The 16,689-nt window shown below is 35.3% G+C and overlaps 1 protein-coding gene across 2 annotated transcripts in view; it reads right to left on the reverse strand.

Moving 5' to 3' along the window:
* Nucleotides 1-16,689, reverse strand: part of ints7 (integrator complex subunit 7) — a 122,736-nt gene that overhangs the window by 101,059 nt on the left and 4,988 nt on the right. For both annotated transcript variants that reach the window (XM_021468353.2, NM_173267.1), the window contains exons 3-6: nt 13,690-13,836; nt 7,093-7,230; nt 5,956-6,002; nt 5,670-5,869 (exon numbers count right to left, since the gene is read on the reverse strand). In XM_021468353.2, coding sequence (XP_021324028.1) covers nt 5,670-5,869; nt 5,956-6,002; nt 7,093-7,230; nt 13,690-13,836 — 532 coding nt within the window. The remainder of the gene's footprint in view (nt 1-5,669; nt 5,870-5,955; nt 6,003-7,092; nt 7,231-13,689; nt 13,837-16,689) is intronic.

A 16,689-nucleotide genomic window follows, 5' to 3' on the forward strand; every position in this document is an offset into this window, starting at 1 on the left:
TTCAAAAAAAAAAAAAAGAGGTGTGCTCTGGCACACCTCTTCCAACCGGGCCAGGGCCAGCCAACTGAACTGTGTCTGGGCTCAATTCAAAGCACACTTATCAAACAAACCAGAAAATGAGGATCAAACGTCCCTAAGTACAGTTTGGATGACCTACACTCAAACAAAACAACAGTGTTAGTTACTGCCGCTTAATACATAAACTAATATTAACAAGAAATGTCTCGTTACAGTATGCATTTATCTTATTTAACAGACCTTATTAAAAATGCAACTGTTATTAGCTCTCATTAGCTCAAATCCTTTAAATAACAGCAACAGATGAAACTATTAGCTGTATTTTTCATATTTGTTTAGTTTTTAACCACGATAGCTAACATTGTAAACTAGTAAACTAATTTTAGCTTTAAAAAAATAATAAATAAAAATAAAAAGTGGTTTATTATATTCACAGTAAGGCCCAATCCCAATTCTATTTTTGTAACCCTACCCCTTCAAAATTACCCTGCACTAAAACACTAAAACACCTGCACACGTCATCATACGTCATTGTGATCTCTTACTTCATGAGATCAACGATCACGACTGCTATAGTTATTCCAGTTGCTTTATTTTTTGGTATTTATCTTCATGAAATCACTGAAGAGATATATTATGTTATCATAATGATGTAATGTGGCAATAAGATTGTAACTGTATTGTGTATTTAAACCATGGCCATGTTCATCTATGTAAACGCATGAAATCAACATTAACATTATAGCAGACACCGTAAAAAGCTCATTTCCAGCCACTAGACAATTCTGACAGGGTATTTGAGTGTCATCGAGTGTCAGATGTGAAATTATGTTGTGAGACTACTATACAGGACTTCTTTTTAGGAATTATAGGTAGCAAAATTTAGCAGTTTTTATTTTAGCGTTTAATTTAAGGATGAAGGTAAAACACAAATGTGGTTATGAATATGTTAAAGGGCATCTATGGTGAAAAATCTACTTTTCAAGCTGTTTGGGCAGAAATATGTGTAGGTACACGTATAGTGTAGAGGCGGTCATATTGGGGTGATATAAACACACAGAGACCTTTTTTTTTAAATTTAACAACATAAAAACACCCGACCAATTGAAGCGGTTTTCAGACTGACCGCAACTTGACGTAGGAGTGCGGTCCCTCCGCCCACCGAATTGATTGAAAGCTGCGTAACATGTAGTCAAGTAGTCACGTGTATAATCATATAAACAATACAGGACATGCGCAAACGGAAATAAAAGGTCTGTTCAGTTTACTAGGATCATCAATCGTGATCAAATGTGATCAAGAGTGAGTTTCACAAGTTTAAAATGTTTTAAAACAGTGCATGTGTGTAATGAATTACAGCGATCTACTTCAGATTCACTTCATCAGCACAGCCGCGTGTCAGAACAATTATAAAAGAAGATGCCTCAATCCCGGTTTGTGGATGTTAAATCAGGTTTATTTTGTACATTAACATAACAGATATCCATACAGCAGTGAAGATTAGACTGTATCCTGTCACATTTGCGTGCAAAAAGAGTGCAAAGCTAAACGTGCTGTCTGTATGTATGTGCGTATCGTGTCCGTGCTGGGTATGTGTGTATGTGTGTGTGCGCGTGAACTTTGTAACGACATTGTGTGTGACTCATCATTGTAACTTAACACAAAAAATGCATCAAATACTAATTAGCCGCGTTTCCACTATCGCGCCTAAAGCGAGCAAGCCAGGGCGAGCCAAGGCCAGTCGAGTTTCCACTGTCACTTCCCGGGTGTAATCGGGCCAAAGCGGGGCTTTCTTGGGGCCATCGACCGGCCTTTTTCAGCCCGCCGAATACCTTGGGCCAAAAAGGGCCAGCTGGGGCTTCACGGCGGAGTGAAAGGAGAGGCGGAGTGCGGACACAGTTTTCCAATCGCACACGAGTACATGCGCCAAACAAATAAATAAGGGAAAGAAAACATCTAGCCTTATAGGCTGGAATCTTTTTGCTTATGATCGCCCTTATGTTTCCCTTTTAAATGTAAGGCAGTTGCATAAAATAATAAAGTTTTAATTTATAAGTGACATTCTTTGCTGCCTCCTCCTTGATGTTTCAACAACGCATACACAGTAAAGGTTTTCGAGAGTTTTTGTCAAGTTTAAAAGGTGTGTTTGTGCACGTTTAGATGCCTGTATGTGTGTGCGAGACCGAGCAAAAGAGCGCTCCCTCCACAGCTCTTTTGATGCTGCTCAGCTTTTTTCTTTTTGTTTTGATTTGGAGATAATACACAATATGAACACAACAGAAAGACATACAACTTTACAAATTTCGTGTTTTGTAGACTCAAAACAATAGTGCCATATATTGATAAAATAGCCTAAACTATATTAAAATAATTTGAAGAATTACAAATATAGGATATAATAAAATCGCATTAAATAAATAAACCAATGTAAAACTAACAAAAGCTAAACCAATTTAGGTGTATACAATACACTAATCAAACCGTTTTAAAGCCATATCAAACTTTCATTTTAAAAAGGCATCTCTGAAAAAAAGATTTTAGATATTGTCTAAAAACAATACAATTGTCTAACAACAAACAACACTGGAGGAGGTTTAAAATATTATTTATAAAGTATTTGGATACGATGATATTAATCAAATCCTGCAAACAGAGCATTTTTTGGGTGAGTGAAAGCTGAAACTATAGGCGACCTTTTTTTTCTGTAGGCTAGGCTATCTTTCTTTCTTAAATACATGAAGAGCTTTATTAGTGAATAGCTGCCTAGCGCAACAAAATTTGGGCTATATTTTATTACTTGCTTTCATGTGCTGAAATACTTAATACTTTCCTTAAGATATAATATGCAACATCTTTAAATAAAGGGGAATCACCTATTAAGAGTCATATAGCTTATAGGGAAAAAATTATATGTTTCAAGTCTCTCTGAAGCATTTGGGCTAAAAATGACAGCATCTATCTAAATCAGAATGTTATAAAATACATTTTCTACAGAGTTATTAACGAAGAATTTCTGTGGTGTTATGGATGGTGCGCTCCCTGAGCTGGCGAGACCACTCTATTTAGATGCCAACAGTCGGTTGGCGAGTAAATGAATATGATGAATGAAAACACACAGGTCTGTGCGTATAGACATATCATGTACTGCTGTACAGTAACGTGTCATTTGTTTGGTTCAGTTGTCTTCATTTTAATGATTTCGTGATGGTGTGCTTTATCTGCCTGATTCCTGCTGAAGTGGGCGGCTTGTGTGACATTTGATTTGGGGGACTTTCTGGGGGCGGGGTTTGCATGACGCGCAGCGAGCTACTAGCCCAACAGTGGAAACGTGACCTCACTGCTCAACCTCCCGTGCGATTGGCCCAGCCCAGCCCGATAAAAGCCCTGGCTCGCACTGGCCCGACAATGGAAATGCGGCCAGTTGTAAAGTTCTTACTGTAGTATTTCTCACAAACGCTACGTGAGATCTGCTTCCTTTATGTCTGTTTGTTGTCTGACACAGCCGAGGCAGGAGATTAAGGCACGCAAAAAGGCACGTAGAAATGATGGGCGGGGAGGACTAACCCTAAAGGTGCAGTACAGCAAAACTGCCAACCAGTGCAAAAATGTATGACACCGAATCTTATAAAAGGTATAATAAAAAATCTGATGGGTGTTTTAAGCTGAAACTTTACAGACACATTCTGGAGACACAACTGATTTATAATAAATCTGAAAAAGGGGTAACCTACGTGCCCTTTAAAACATACGCTTGTTTGTTGTAAAAAATTTGTATTAATGATAAAAAAAATTACTAGTATGTCCATCTCTTTGCTTCCATATGTAGCCATACTGCCATTGTAGATGGTGTATTCTGGGAAGTTTTCTTACCCCTTGGTTTCGAGTGTGGTCCTGTCCTGAAAAATCTCACTTTCAAGGGCTGTCTTAGCCCTACGCCTTCAAGCTAAAGAGGATTGAGACACCCCTACACCTTCACGTGAACGCAGAAAATGAGAGGTAGAATTGGGTCTAACAGAAAATAACATACAAATATAATGACATATTTATTATTATTATATTTTTACAATGTAAACTGTAATGTTTACATAAGTGATCATTCAGAGAATGTTCCTGATTTGATACTTAACTAACACTATCTAACATTACAAAACATCATCAATATTGAGCAATCTACTCTTAATTTTTATACATTTTTTTAAAGAACAGACTTTTTTTTAAAACAGAATAATTTTGGTACAATATTAACTCTCACTTTTGAACAATTTAATGCATTCGGACAGAACTTTTTTGGAAATCACACTGGCCACAAACCTTTGGGGCTGCAGTATAAGTTAGGGATGCACAATATATCGGTTGTCATATCATTATCGGCTGATACATGCTATTTTTAAGATTATCATTATCGATCCAATGTCAAAATTAGGCCAATATATTTAAGCCGATAAATTAGGTAATTGTACAGAGCTGCCTGCATGAGTGGGCGGAACTTGTTCACACTTGTCCTGTGCACTATAATGGATCTCTCCTCACATTGTTCATTTCTTCAAAGTCCGTCCTTTCTTTGTGTGGCATTGCTGTGCGTTTATAAGTTAGTAAGTAACTATGCTCCTTTTCATTGTAGATATGTTTTATAAAGTGTCATTGTGTATTTTGGTTTAAATCGCATAAGGAAAAATATTACTTGTGTAAACATAATAGCAGAGATGCAAACTTGCTAAACAACTAGTTGGGTTGTTTGTAATTTTATATGATTATTTGTTCTTATCACAAGTTGCTTGCCATGTGTTGTTGATGTAAGATTGTATTCAGTTTGATCGGAATATTAATATTGATAATAACGAGCCTGCGTGAGGTAGCTTTACTTGGACATTGAAAATTAAAAAAATTACCTGTCTGAAATTATTTAAGACCTACAACACTATATTTTAGTATATTTATATACACTATATTTAAGTATTTTAAAATTTAGTTTTTTAAATTTATGACATTCTAAGACTTTTTAAGGCCTTATGGACACACTGAATATGTTATGTTGTTATGTATATTAAAAGTAATAAAAATTTAACAAATGAAATTTTGAAACAACTGAACTAGTTGTTAATGTGCATGTAAAAGCCATATCAGCAATTTCCCTCTTTGGAGGGAAGGAATGAACGAACGAAGGAAGGAACAAATGAAGGAAGGAAAAAAGGAAGGAAGGAAGGAAGGAAGGAACGAACGTACGAAGGAAGGAATGAAGGAAAGAATGAAGGTAGGAATGAACAAAAGAACAAAGAAACCAATGAAGGAAAGAATAAACCAACGAACAAACAACCAAGCGAACGAAGGAATGAACGACCGAACGAATGAAGGAATGAAAGAACGAAGGAAGGAACAAAAGAAGAAACGAACGAACAAACGAGTGATAGAACGAACGACCAAAGGAAGGAAGGAAGGAAGGAAGGAAGGAATGAACGGATGGAGGAAGAAACAAATGAACAAATGAAGGAATGAAGGAAGGAACAAACAAACAAGGGATGGAAGGAAGAAAGGAACAAATACACAAACGATCGAAGGAACACATGAAGGAACGAACAATCCATTCTATTTTTACACTGTATAGAAGTCAGTCACTTTTGACACTAGTCTGTATGAGACAGCAGTTTTCTGACCTGCTCCGGTATGTCAACGAGTGAAGATGTGGCCAGCTGGGTAAAGGTGTGCAGTGTGACGATCAGCATGGATGTGGATGGGTACGAGGACACCAGCTCCTGCAGTAACTCTCTGCTGCACGACGCCAGGCTGGCATCATGGTGCATGTGCTGCAGCATCGGGATCAACTTCAGCTTTAGCTCTACTGGAGTGTCCAGTCCTGTGGTCACACACACATGCACGCACACAGTCAGACTACAGACAAATTACTCATATGAAGATCATTTACAAGAAGATTATACATACCTTGAATCATCTCACTAATCTTGTTGCAAATTCCTGCTGCAAAATCTCTGAAGGAAAAAGAAGAAAAAAGAAAAACAATCATTAACTGGTTAAAATTCTAATTATTCCTCAGGCCAGTTTCTAATATTAAAGTTAGACTTACTACCTGACAAAAGTCTTGTCGCCTATCCAAGTTTTAGGAACAACACATAATAAATTGACTTCTAGATGATCATTTGATTTCAGAAGTGGTCTATATGAAAGGCAAATGCCTCTAGATTACGCTTATTTTACCAAAATTAAATTTAATCATGCCTTGATTTTTAATTATTTTATTAGGACAGTAAGGTCTGACTTTGCTTACACAAAAGTCTTGTCACTTAACAGAAATAATGTACAGTATAGAATATAAAGCCATGCTGCAGTGGAAAAAGAATGTGTATGACTCGCCTGAGCTTGGAGGACTGCATCCATACATCTCTGCAATGATTCAAACAACTTATTAATATAGTCATCTGGGATGTCGAAGAAAGCTTTCTTGCAGGACTCCCAGAGTTCATCAAGACTCTTTAGATTCATTGTCAATGCCTCCTCCATCTTACCCCAGACATGCTCAATAAAGTTCATGTCTGGTGACTGGGCTGGCCAATCCTGGAGCACTTTGACCTTGTTTACTTTAGGAACTTTGGTGAGGAGGCTGACGTATGAGATGGAGCACTATCCTGCTGAAGATTTTGCCCTCTCCTGTGGTTTGTAATGTAATGGGGTACACAAATGTCTTAATACCTCAGGTTGTTGATGTTGTCATCCACTCAGCAGATCTCTTGCACGCCCCCATACTGAATGTTACCGAAAACCATGATTTTTCCTTCACCAAGATTGACTGATTTCTGTAAGAATCTTGGGCCCATGAAGGTTCCATTAGGTCTTCTGCAGTATTTGGGATGATTAGGATGCAGTTCAACAGATGATTCATGGGAAAATCTAACTTCTGCCACTTTTACAAATGATCAACTGGAAGTCAAGGTAATATTTGTTGCTCTTACAACTGGGATTAATGACAGGTAGTGTATGCATGACAAAACAAATGGTGAAAAAAAGTTGGCCACTTTGGTAAGTTAAAAGCCTATCAAGCTGTCTGTCATTGTGAATATTTACTTGGAGTGTGATGAGAAGCTAGCGGCTGCAAAAATAGCAGCTTCTACTTCAACATTATCATGAGAGTCCAGGCTTTGGCGGATGCTGTGGTGAGCGTTCTTTCTCTCTGGAATGATGGAAGCTAAACTTCCCAGCATTCTGTGGAAATGGAAAAAAAAAACAAAAACAAAAACAAAAAAAACATATAAATACACAGACAACATGTGTACAATCGAATTGCTAGTAGTAAAAAAATAAATAAATTGTATGAATATTTATTTATTTATTGTAATGCAATTTTAGCAGGACTGTTACATTTATTGTACAAAATATTTACTATATAACTGACAATCATAACTGTATTATAATAATCATTCATTGCACACAAAAAAAAATACTAACTAACTAACTGATAATATACTATACTAACAACGCTGATAAAAAAATCATACAAGCTGTTTAATCAATGATAAATATTCTAAAATTCCTTCTTTTTATTCACACCTTTTTAAACATTTCCCTTAACACATTTTCTGAATGAAGATGTTCTCTAGTGTATGAATATGATAACAAAAAAATCAACTATTGTAAAACAAAATAAATATTTTGATAAAACAGAAATGCTATCAAGTAGTACTGTTTAAATTATGCATGTGTGCATTTACATCTTATTGTGAGTTATTTGTAAATTTATTGTGTTTATATAAACACATACATGTACTTTTTGTATATATTTATATAAAATATTTTTTCACATATTTATCCATTATAAAAATATGTTATAATATATAGTTATAATATATATTATTTTATAATATTTATATATTATACCTTTTCAAAAACGTTTTTCATATTCATTTTTTGCGTGTGCATTTACATATATACATAATACATATACATACATAAGTATATTTCAATATATACAATATATATATATATATATATATATATATATATATATATATATATATATATATATATATATATATATATATATATATTAGAGGTGTGAACCTATACTGGTCTCACGGTTCGGTTACGATTATAATGCCTTCGATTCGGTTTAGTTCGATATTTCGGTGCATCACGGTGCATTGACGATGCTTTCCATATACAGTGTTATATTTTAGAGGGGAGGCTATAACAAGCTGTCTGTATAAACACACAGACACACAGCACCACACTGTCTCTCATTCAAACACAAACATAGACAGCACCAAAGAAACAAACACACACACACGCACACACACACACTTAAGCCCTCGCAACAGGGAGAGCTCGCGAAGAGCGGAGCAGAAAAACCAAAAAAAAAAAAGAAGCACTTTTCCGACAGTCCCTTGATGAGAGCTCCTCTCAGCGCGAGCTATCCCGGCTAAACACATATTGCGAGGGCTTAAACGGAGCAGTGCTCGTAGTGTGGAGCGAAAAAAAAAGAAAGACAGCTGTGAAACATAACTAGCTTTGTCTTTTTGTATGAAACACACTTTAGATCTTTTTAGGGTAAGAGGTTTTTGAGTTATTGCCGTCTGTAACTGAATGTGTGTCAAGAATATCGAATACAAAACCAACTTAACCGCGCTCATTTCTGGCGCCCGCCTGGATATACAGCGCCCTCAGCATTTGCCTATGGTGCCTATGCCACGGACCGGCCCTGAGTTGGCTGAGTGTTGTAAATACTCGCGCTCGCCTCCTTCGGGACAGAGCGCATAGGAGATAAATGACGTCAGTACATAATAACCGGTTATGATTATTACTGAACCGATACCGAATTGTCTGCATCTGCATCGCGGGGCACCAAAGAAACAATTAATTTTATTAATATATATACAATTAATATATAAACAATTAATATATATATATATATATATATATATATATATATATATATATATATATATATATATATATATATATATATATATATATATATATATAAAATATATATATATATAAAAATACATACATACAGTTGAAGTCAGACTTATTAGCCCCCTTGAATTATTAGCGCCCCTATTTATTTTTTTTCCCCAATTTCTTTGTAATGGAGAGAAGATTGTTTTAGCACATTTCTAAACATAATAGTTTTAAAAACTTATTTCTAATAACTGATTTATTTTATCTTTGCCATGATGACAGTAATTATAGAAACACTTCTATACAGCTTAAACTGACATTTAACGGCTTAACTAGGTTAATAAGTTAAACTAGGCAGGTTAGGGTAATTAGGCAAGTTTTTCTATAACAATGGTTTGTTCTGTAGACGATCAAAAAAAATTTTGCTTAAAGGGGCTAATAATTTTGTCCCAAAAATGGTTTTTAAAAAAATAAAAACTGCTTTAATTCTAGTCAAAAAAGACCAGAAGACAAAATATTATCAGACATACTGTGAAAATGTCCTTGCTCTGTTAAACATCATTTGGGAATTAATTAAAAAAGTAATATATATATATATATATAAGGGTGGAGCCGAACCCGAATACGGCATTCGGAAAGGCACGAATAGCGTGTTTTTACGAATACTTATTTCGAACAAATACTTGAAAAATTATTTGTATTCGGGAGCAAGAAAAGCATTATATCAAAAAGCTGCGTTTCCTCCTGAGATCACAGTGCGTGAGTGAGAGAGAGAGAGAGAGAGAGAGAGAGAGAGAGAGAGAGAGAGAGAGACGCTCAGTCGGAGGGCGGGGCGGAGGTAAAAGGTCTCTGGCACAAGCTTCTCCACAGCAGGAGACAGAGAAGGCTCGGCTGAGCGAAAAAAAAATACTTCTCTGCATCACTATTTTTGTTGAATAGATTTTTGTACCTTAATTGGGTTCCAGATGCAGTTTATAAACTTGTAGCGGAGTTTGTTCGGGATTTTTCATGACGCTGCATTTTTGAAGTTTGCAATCGGGTGCTCTCTGTTTACGAAACGTTAGCTCTGTTAGCGCGGTAATTTAGACAATAGACTGTTGACAGAGTAACGTTAACGTTCGTTTATAAAGGTTAAAACGATGCTTTTGCTGTTGTGTCGAATAGTATGCACTTATGGGAGTTATATGGTAACGTTACGTCTAAATAACTGTCTTTTGCAGACAGCAACATATATGCTATAGGCTAGTTAACCTTAGCATAGCTTCCCATCACTTTTTATTAACTTGAAACTCCTCAAATACATTTGGGCCCAATGCAAAAGAGTGAGAGTGCTGCTGAGCCATTTCTTGGTCCTCCACCAGTAAAAAAAATAAAACTTCATGTTCTTTGTGGAAGCATTTTACAGTCAGTGGTGTTGCAGATAAAACAAAGTGATACTGTATAATGTGTGCAAAAGTGAAATCAGCAGAGGCAGAGATATTAAACATCTGTCAACATCTTCTATGCATAATCATTCATTTTCTTTTCGGCTTAGTCCCTTTATCAATCTGGGGTTTATCAATCCTCCACAAGCACCAAATCATCAACACAGCCACATTCTACCCCAGCAAGTCAGTTTCAAACATAAAAAAGTAAAAAAAAAAAAAAAAAAAACTTTGTGTCTTTTTTGTGGCAGGCAGATGACAATATCAGGGCTGTATCTTTTAGTATGATATAGAATACTTTTGTTCTGCCAGATCCCACAGGCAGGGTTTTATTTAGATTTATTTAGCTAATCTTAGTTTTTGGAATTCTGTGCATTGGAAAGAAGTTCTTTCAGAAGAAGAACAGTTTTTTTAAATATTATTTGTTTTTATTCTGTCTATTCAGTGTCCTTTAACAAGAACGGTGGTGGTGGTGGGGTTCATAATATTCACAATGGTATTTTATTAGTTGTTGGTTTAACCATGGATGAGATAATGGCTTCTATGTTATTTTCTAATAACATAATAAAATTTCTTGTCACATCTTCAAAAACAACAACCAATATTGCATATCTATAATTTATATAATGGGTATAATTAAACAATACTTTCACTATAACGTAAATTAGAAGTGTAATAGAAAAAATATATATTTTTGCGCCATTTTGAATTTTACTCGAATACAAATACAAATACTTTTCCCCCCTCAACAAATACAAATACCGGCTGCTCCGCACATCCCTAAATATATATATATATATATATATATATATATATATATATATATATATATATATATATATATATATATATATATATATATATATATTAGTGCTATCAAAATTAGTGAGTTAACGCATTTGAATACCGTGCTGTCGATTACCTCACCTCGACATGCCATAGGCTGCTTGCAGCTTGATGGACACCTCAAACCACGAATCAGGCGATAGCGATCACCATAAGGTCTAATCATTTCAGCGACGTACTGCCTCATTAATATTAGTCTAGAACTGATACTAGCTACAACTTCAGTCATGGAAAAACACGGAACGTAAACAGAAAGGAGGAGCAGAGAGGAAAAGCCCTGGCCATAAAAGCAGAAAAATGCAGCAAAATCACAACTAGGTTTGCGACCAAGGGAGCAGGTTGGTCAGAATACAGCACATTTACAGTTGAAGTCAGAATTATTAGCACGCCTGAATTATTAGCTCCCCTGAATTATCAGCTCCTGCTTTTTTTTTTTTTTGCTTTTTTTTTCTGTTGAACGGAAAGAAGATTTTTACAACACATTTCTAAACATAATAGTTTTAATAACTCATCTCTAATAACATATTTATTTTATCTTTGCCATGATGAGAGTAAATAATATTAGACTACATATTTTTCAAGACACTTCTATACAGCTTAAAGTGACATTTAATGGCTTAACTAGGGTAATTAGGTTAACTAGGCAGGTTAGGGTAATTAGCCAAGTTATTGTATACTGATGGTTTGTTCTGTAGACTATCGGAAACAATTATAGCTTAAAGGGCTAATAATTTTGACCTTAAAATGGCTTTAAAAAAATTAATAACTGCTTTTATTCTAGCCGAAATAAAACAAATAAGACTTTCTCCAGAAGAAAAAAAATATTATCTGACATACTGTGAACATTTCTTTGCTCTGTTAAACAACATTTGGGAAATATTTTAATAAGAAAAAAATTCAAAGGGGGGCTAATAATTCTGACTTCAACTGTATATAATCATTTGGCAGATTTCTGGGAGATTATCATTCATTTGTGGCCATCCTGGAGTCTCTGTGCATTTGCGAATGCTCCAGCAACTTCCAGGAGACTTGGGATGTCTGGACTGGACTATCTTAGAAACTGGATGAATGTAAAGGAGGACTAAGAAAATTTGTTTCTGCTTTATAATTAATGTTCTCAACTCACAGCAATACAACTTTACAATGAGTACAATTGCTTGTATTCAATACTTTATTGTTATTATAATTTTCCAATTTCCATATCTGCAATGCCTATTTTGGCATTTTTTGCAGTGCACTTAGAATCTAACATGGAAATAATTTTTGTTTGTTATTGGCATTTTGAAATTCAAATAGCATTAACATGCTTGTGTTTTTATTTCTGTAATAATTATGGCTGTCAAGCCAGGATCTTGATGGTTTATTGTGGGTATGTTTTTTACATGAAGAAATCTGTGTTACAAGTTAAACAAAAATTCTAATAAACAATTATATTTTGAATTTAAATAGTTTTTGTCTTGCGTTTACATTAATTTTACATTTGAATAGCCAAAATTAAAAGTTTCAGTCTTTTAAATGTGATTAATCGCGATTAATTTTCAAAAAAAAGTGCAATTAATTAATTAATTTTTTTAATAGATTGACAGCACTAATATATATATATATATATATATATATATATATATATATATATATATATATATATATATATATATATATATATATATATATATATACATATATATACTTACATGTGTTATGTTATGTGTTATGCTAATATTTTTTAAAATGCTATATAAAAATGCTTTTTTCATAGTCATATTTGAGAGTGCATTTACATACATACATAATGAATAGACACACAGTGTGCGCAAAGTTATATTTACAGGAAATATGTGTATATATAACATTATTATAAAAACAAACATATATGTAAATATTTTTTCATATTTATTTAAAAATGTCTTTTATAGTTATGTTAATGTGTGTGTTGGCATATATACAGTTGAAGTCAGAATTATTAGCCTCCTTGAATTATTAGCCCTGGTTTATTTTTTCCCCTAATTTCGGTTTAACGGAGAGCAGATTTTTTTTTAGCGCCCCTGTTTATTTTTTTCCCCAATTTCTTTTTAATGGAGAGAAGATTGTTTCAGCACATTTCTAAACATAATAGTTTAAATAACTAATTTCTAATAAATTATTTATTTTATCTTTGCCATGATGACAGGAAATAATATTTTACTAAATATTTTTCAAGAAACTTTTATACAGCTTAAAGTGACATTTAAAGGCTTAACTAGGTTTATTAGGTTAACTTAAAATGGTTTAAAAAATAAAACTACTCATTCTAGCTGATATAAAACTAATAAGGCTTTCTCCAGAAGAACATATATTATCAGACATATTGTGAAAATGTCCTGTCTCTGTTAAACATCATTTGGGAACTATTTAAAAAAAAAAAGAGAAAATTTAAAGGCTAATGATTCTGACTTCAACTGTACATTATAAACATTCACACAGTGTGCACAGTGTGCATATATATATATGGAAGTACCTGAGGGTGATTGCTCGGGCCACAGGGTCATTGCTGTGGATGACAGAAAACACTCTTTTGACAAACTCATCCACATTCAGGATCTTCTCCAAGTGTTTTTCACTCAGCTGCGTGACCTTCAGCACACACAGCCGCAGGAAATTGTTGCTGATTTGGGGAGGGAGTGGGAAGGATTCAGGGAAAATGGGGAAAAAAAAGAAAAAATAAATAAAAGGGAAAAATAAATAAATAAATTAACAAATAAATAAACTGGGATATTTCTGTTAGGCTTAAATTACTGCTTTCTTGTTAAAGTACTGCAATGATTTCCAAATTATTAACACATATTTTTTGTAATAAAACAAAAACAAATATCATTAGCCGCTTTTCCACCATCATGCCGAACCGTTCTAAGAACACTTTGGTACGGTTACGGTTGTTTCTCCACTGAGCCTGGAACGGCGCGGCACAATTACAAACCGTTTCGGCACGAAATTCTCGGCACGGTCAGACAACCATGCTGAACTGTGCCGACAGATTCTGTGTGTTGACGTTGCCAAGCTACCACAGCTGGCTCAGCGGAACCATGCTAGTCATCAGACATCCACAAGTAAAGAACACTACATTTAATATAAAAAATTATCCAGGTCTAAACGATACAGTTTGAAAAGGGTTTTAAAACCATAGAGCACTCTCTGGCAGAGAAGTGAATAACTCATCACATTCTCATGAAGATATTTTATTTATTAAAGTTATTATTTCATTGACTTGTATACAATTACCCATGTATAATATAATTACTAATGCTTCATCTATAATTTTAAAAATAATAAAATAGCCTATTGTTTTATTCATGGCTAGAGTTTGATTAATTTGATTAAAATCCTGGGCAATGAGACCTTTAATTCGCCAGACTGAGTGTGTGTTTATTGCATGCAGCGCTGTATTTGATAGCACAAAACTCTCTGAGAGAACTTTACCAGTGACTACATGCACCGCTGAATAACTTTTTTGTTTTTTGAAAGACTTTCATTGAGTAGGCTGATTTATACTTCTGCGTCAAACGCCGCATACGCAAACGTATGCATAGCCCTTCGCCGTGGCCGTCGCCGTCACTGAAATGCACCTCTCAAAAAATGTAACTACACGTCGCAGCAAGCGAGCGATTGTTTACAAGTGTGGAGTCCCTTGAAGGAGCTTCGGATGGAAAGTTTCGTTCTGTGTTTACCTCATAGTTAAAGTTGATGCACGTCCGCCGGTTCCTGCCTCAAAATGAGCGAGTTTGAGTCACTTGTACTTCCAGGAAGTTTTCAGGAAACGCAAAAAAGCAGCGAAGAAACTCGACACAGAGGAAGATTTACACCTCAATGCCAACTAGCGTTTCGGAAGCGTTAATGCAGACCAACAGAGACAGCGCGCAGAAGTATAAATGCACAGCCACGCGCGTTGCCTGCGCCGTGGGTTACGCCGGTCACTTGACGCAGAAGTATAAATCAGGCTTTAAAGTGAATAAAGACACACTTAACATCATCGATGTCCAAATTACACAACAACATCGCTATATCCATGAAATACACAAACTTGCAGACTCTTTGAACAACGAGGAAATAACTGGACTTTTAATTCAAAGCCCAGACGGCTTGTTCATTTATTACCAGCAAGACTACGAAGGAGGGTTACGGCGTGTTGTAATGTCGGCCGTCCACGTCTTCGGTAAAGACAAATCTTCCTTTAGTTGTTTTTGGACTTTGCTTGAAAGCTTTACAGAGTGGCACTGTAGCTGTACAAGGTACTTGTATGATTTATATTATAGCCTAAATAACCACCAATAAACTAGTTAAATAAATTAATTAATTAAAAAAATATATGGATTCTTGAATGTCGGTATTGCTTTTGCTCAAAAAATATCACTAGGTTTTGACAAATGTTTTATAAAAATAAAATGGGCTTTTTTCATAATTTCAGCTATGGGCCATTATGTGATTCAGGTATACATAAGTTTGACATTTATGGGGGCATGTAACATGTTTCTGTGTTTTCGTTTTTTTGTTCTCTGTGATCTTTAATATATACTGGGCAGCTGTGCAAAATATTTTCTAAAACATCAAGCAGGAATTTATTTATCTAGGAATTTATCTTGTTAGTTAAAGGGCCATGAAACCCCCTCGTTTCAGCAGGGTGTTTTCACACCTCTACTTTGGAAAAAGTCAGAAAAGTGGGCGTGTCCAGCTCTGTTTAGGGGGGAGTGTCGGAGGAACTAAAGTGGGATGGTGTGGGAGTGTCTATTTGTGCACGCGCGAGTTTCAGAGTCAAAATACACACACACACAGACAGGAGAAAGTGATGGTGTTTAACCTACATGGACATCTGTAGTCGAATTATTTGCCAAATTATTAAATGGTGGACTTTAACTGCAGTTTGGCTCTTTCATTCAGGGAATTCATTCATGCCTCTCGCGACAAACGAGATATTTGATTCGAGGAACTGATCTAAGCGTGTATTTTTCATGCAATGTTTGATACCGCACGACGAATGAGAGAAAAAAAAACCTCCGCATTTCCCGGAAACTTAGATGCACACGGCAGGTAGTGTCAGAAAGCCGCGTGTGTTATTCCGGTCACAAAATGCGGTGCTAACATTTCAGCACTCAGTGCAATAGTTAACTTAATTCGATACGAACAAACTGAATAAAAAAAGAGCACTGTTCGCTCACTTACCAAATCTGTAGAGACAGGACAATCACCAGCAACTAGAGCCGCGTCTATATGGAGAGAATACTACAAGCGAATCCAGATTTCAGCGTTTGCAGATGAGAACAGCTCTCAGGTAAACAATGTTCCTCCTTAGTCACGTAAGTTATTGTTGTCGAGCGTCGCGTACACTGTAATCCACAAGTGATCCAGATAAGCTCTCACAGAGAGAAAATGAAAACGATACTTAATGGCAGCAAACTATAAAAGCAACACTTCACGCTTGTTTTGCCAACACAACGTGGCGTCTTTGTGGTGTAAGCACGGTGAC

The sequence above is a fragment of the Danio rerio genome, chromosome 20 (assembly GCF_049306965.1).
Source record: "Danio rerio strain Tuebingen ecotype United States chromosome 20, GRCz12tu, whole genome shotgun sequence".
In the NCBI taxonomy this organism is placed as follows: domain Eukaryota; kingdom Metazoa; phylum Chordata; class Actinopteri; order Cypriniformes; family Danionidae; genus Danio; species Danio rerio.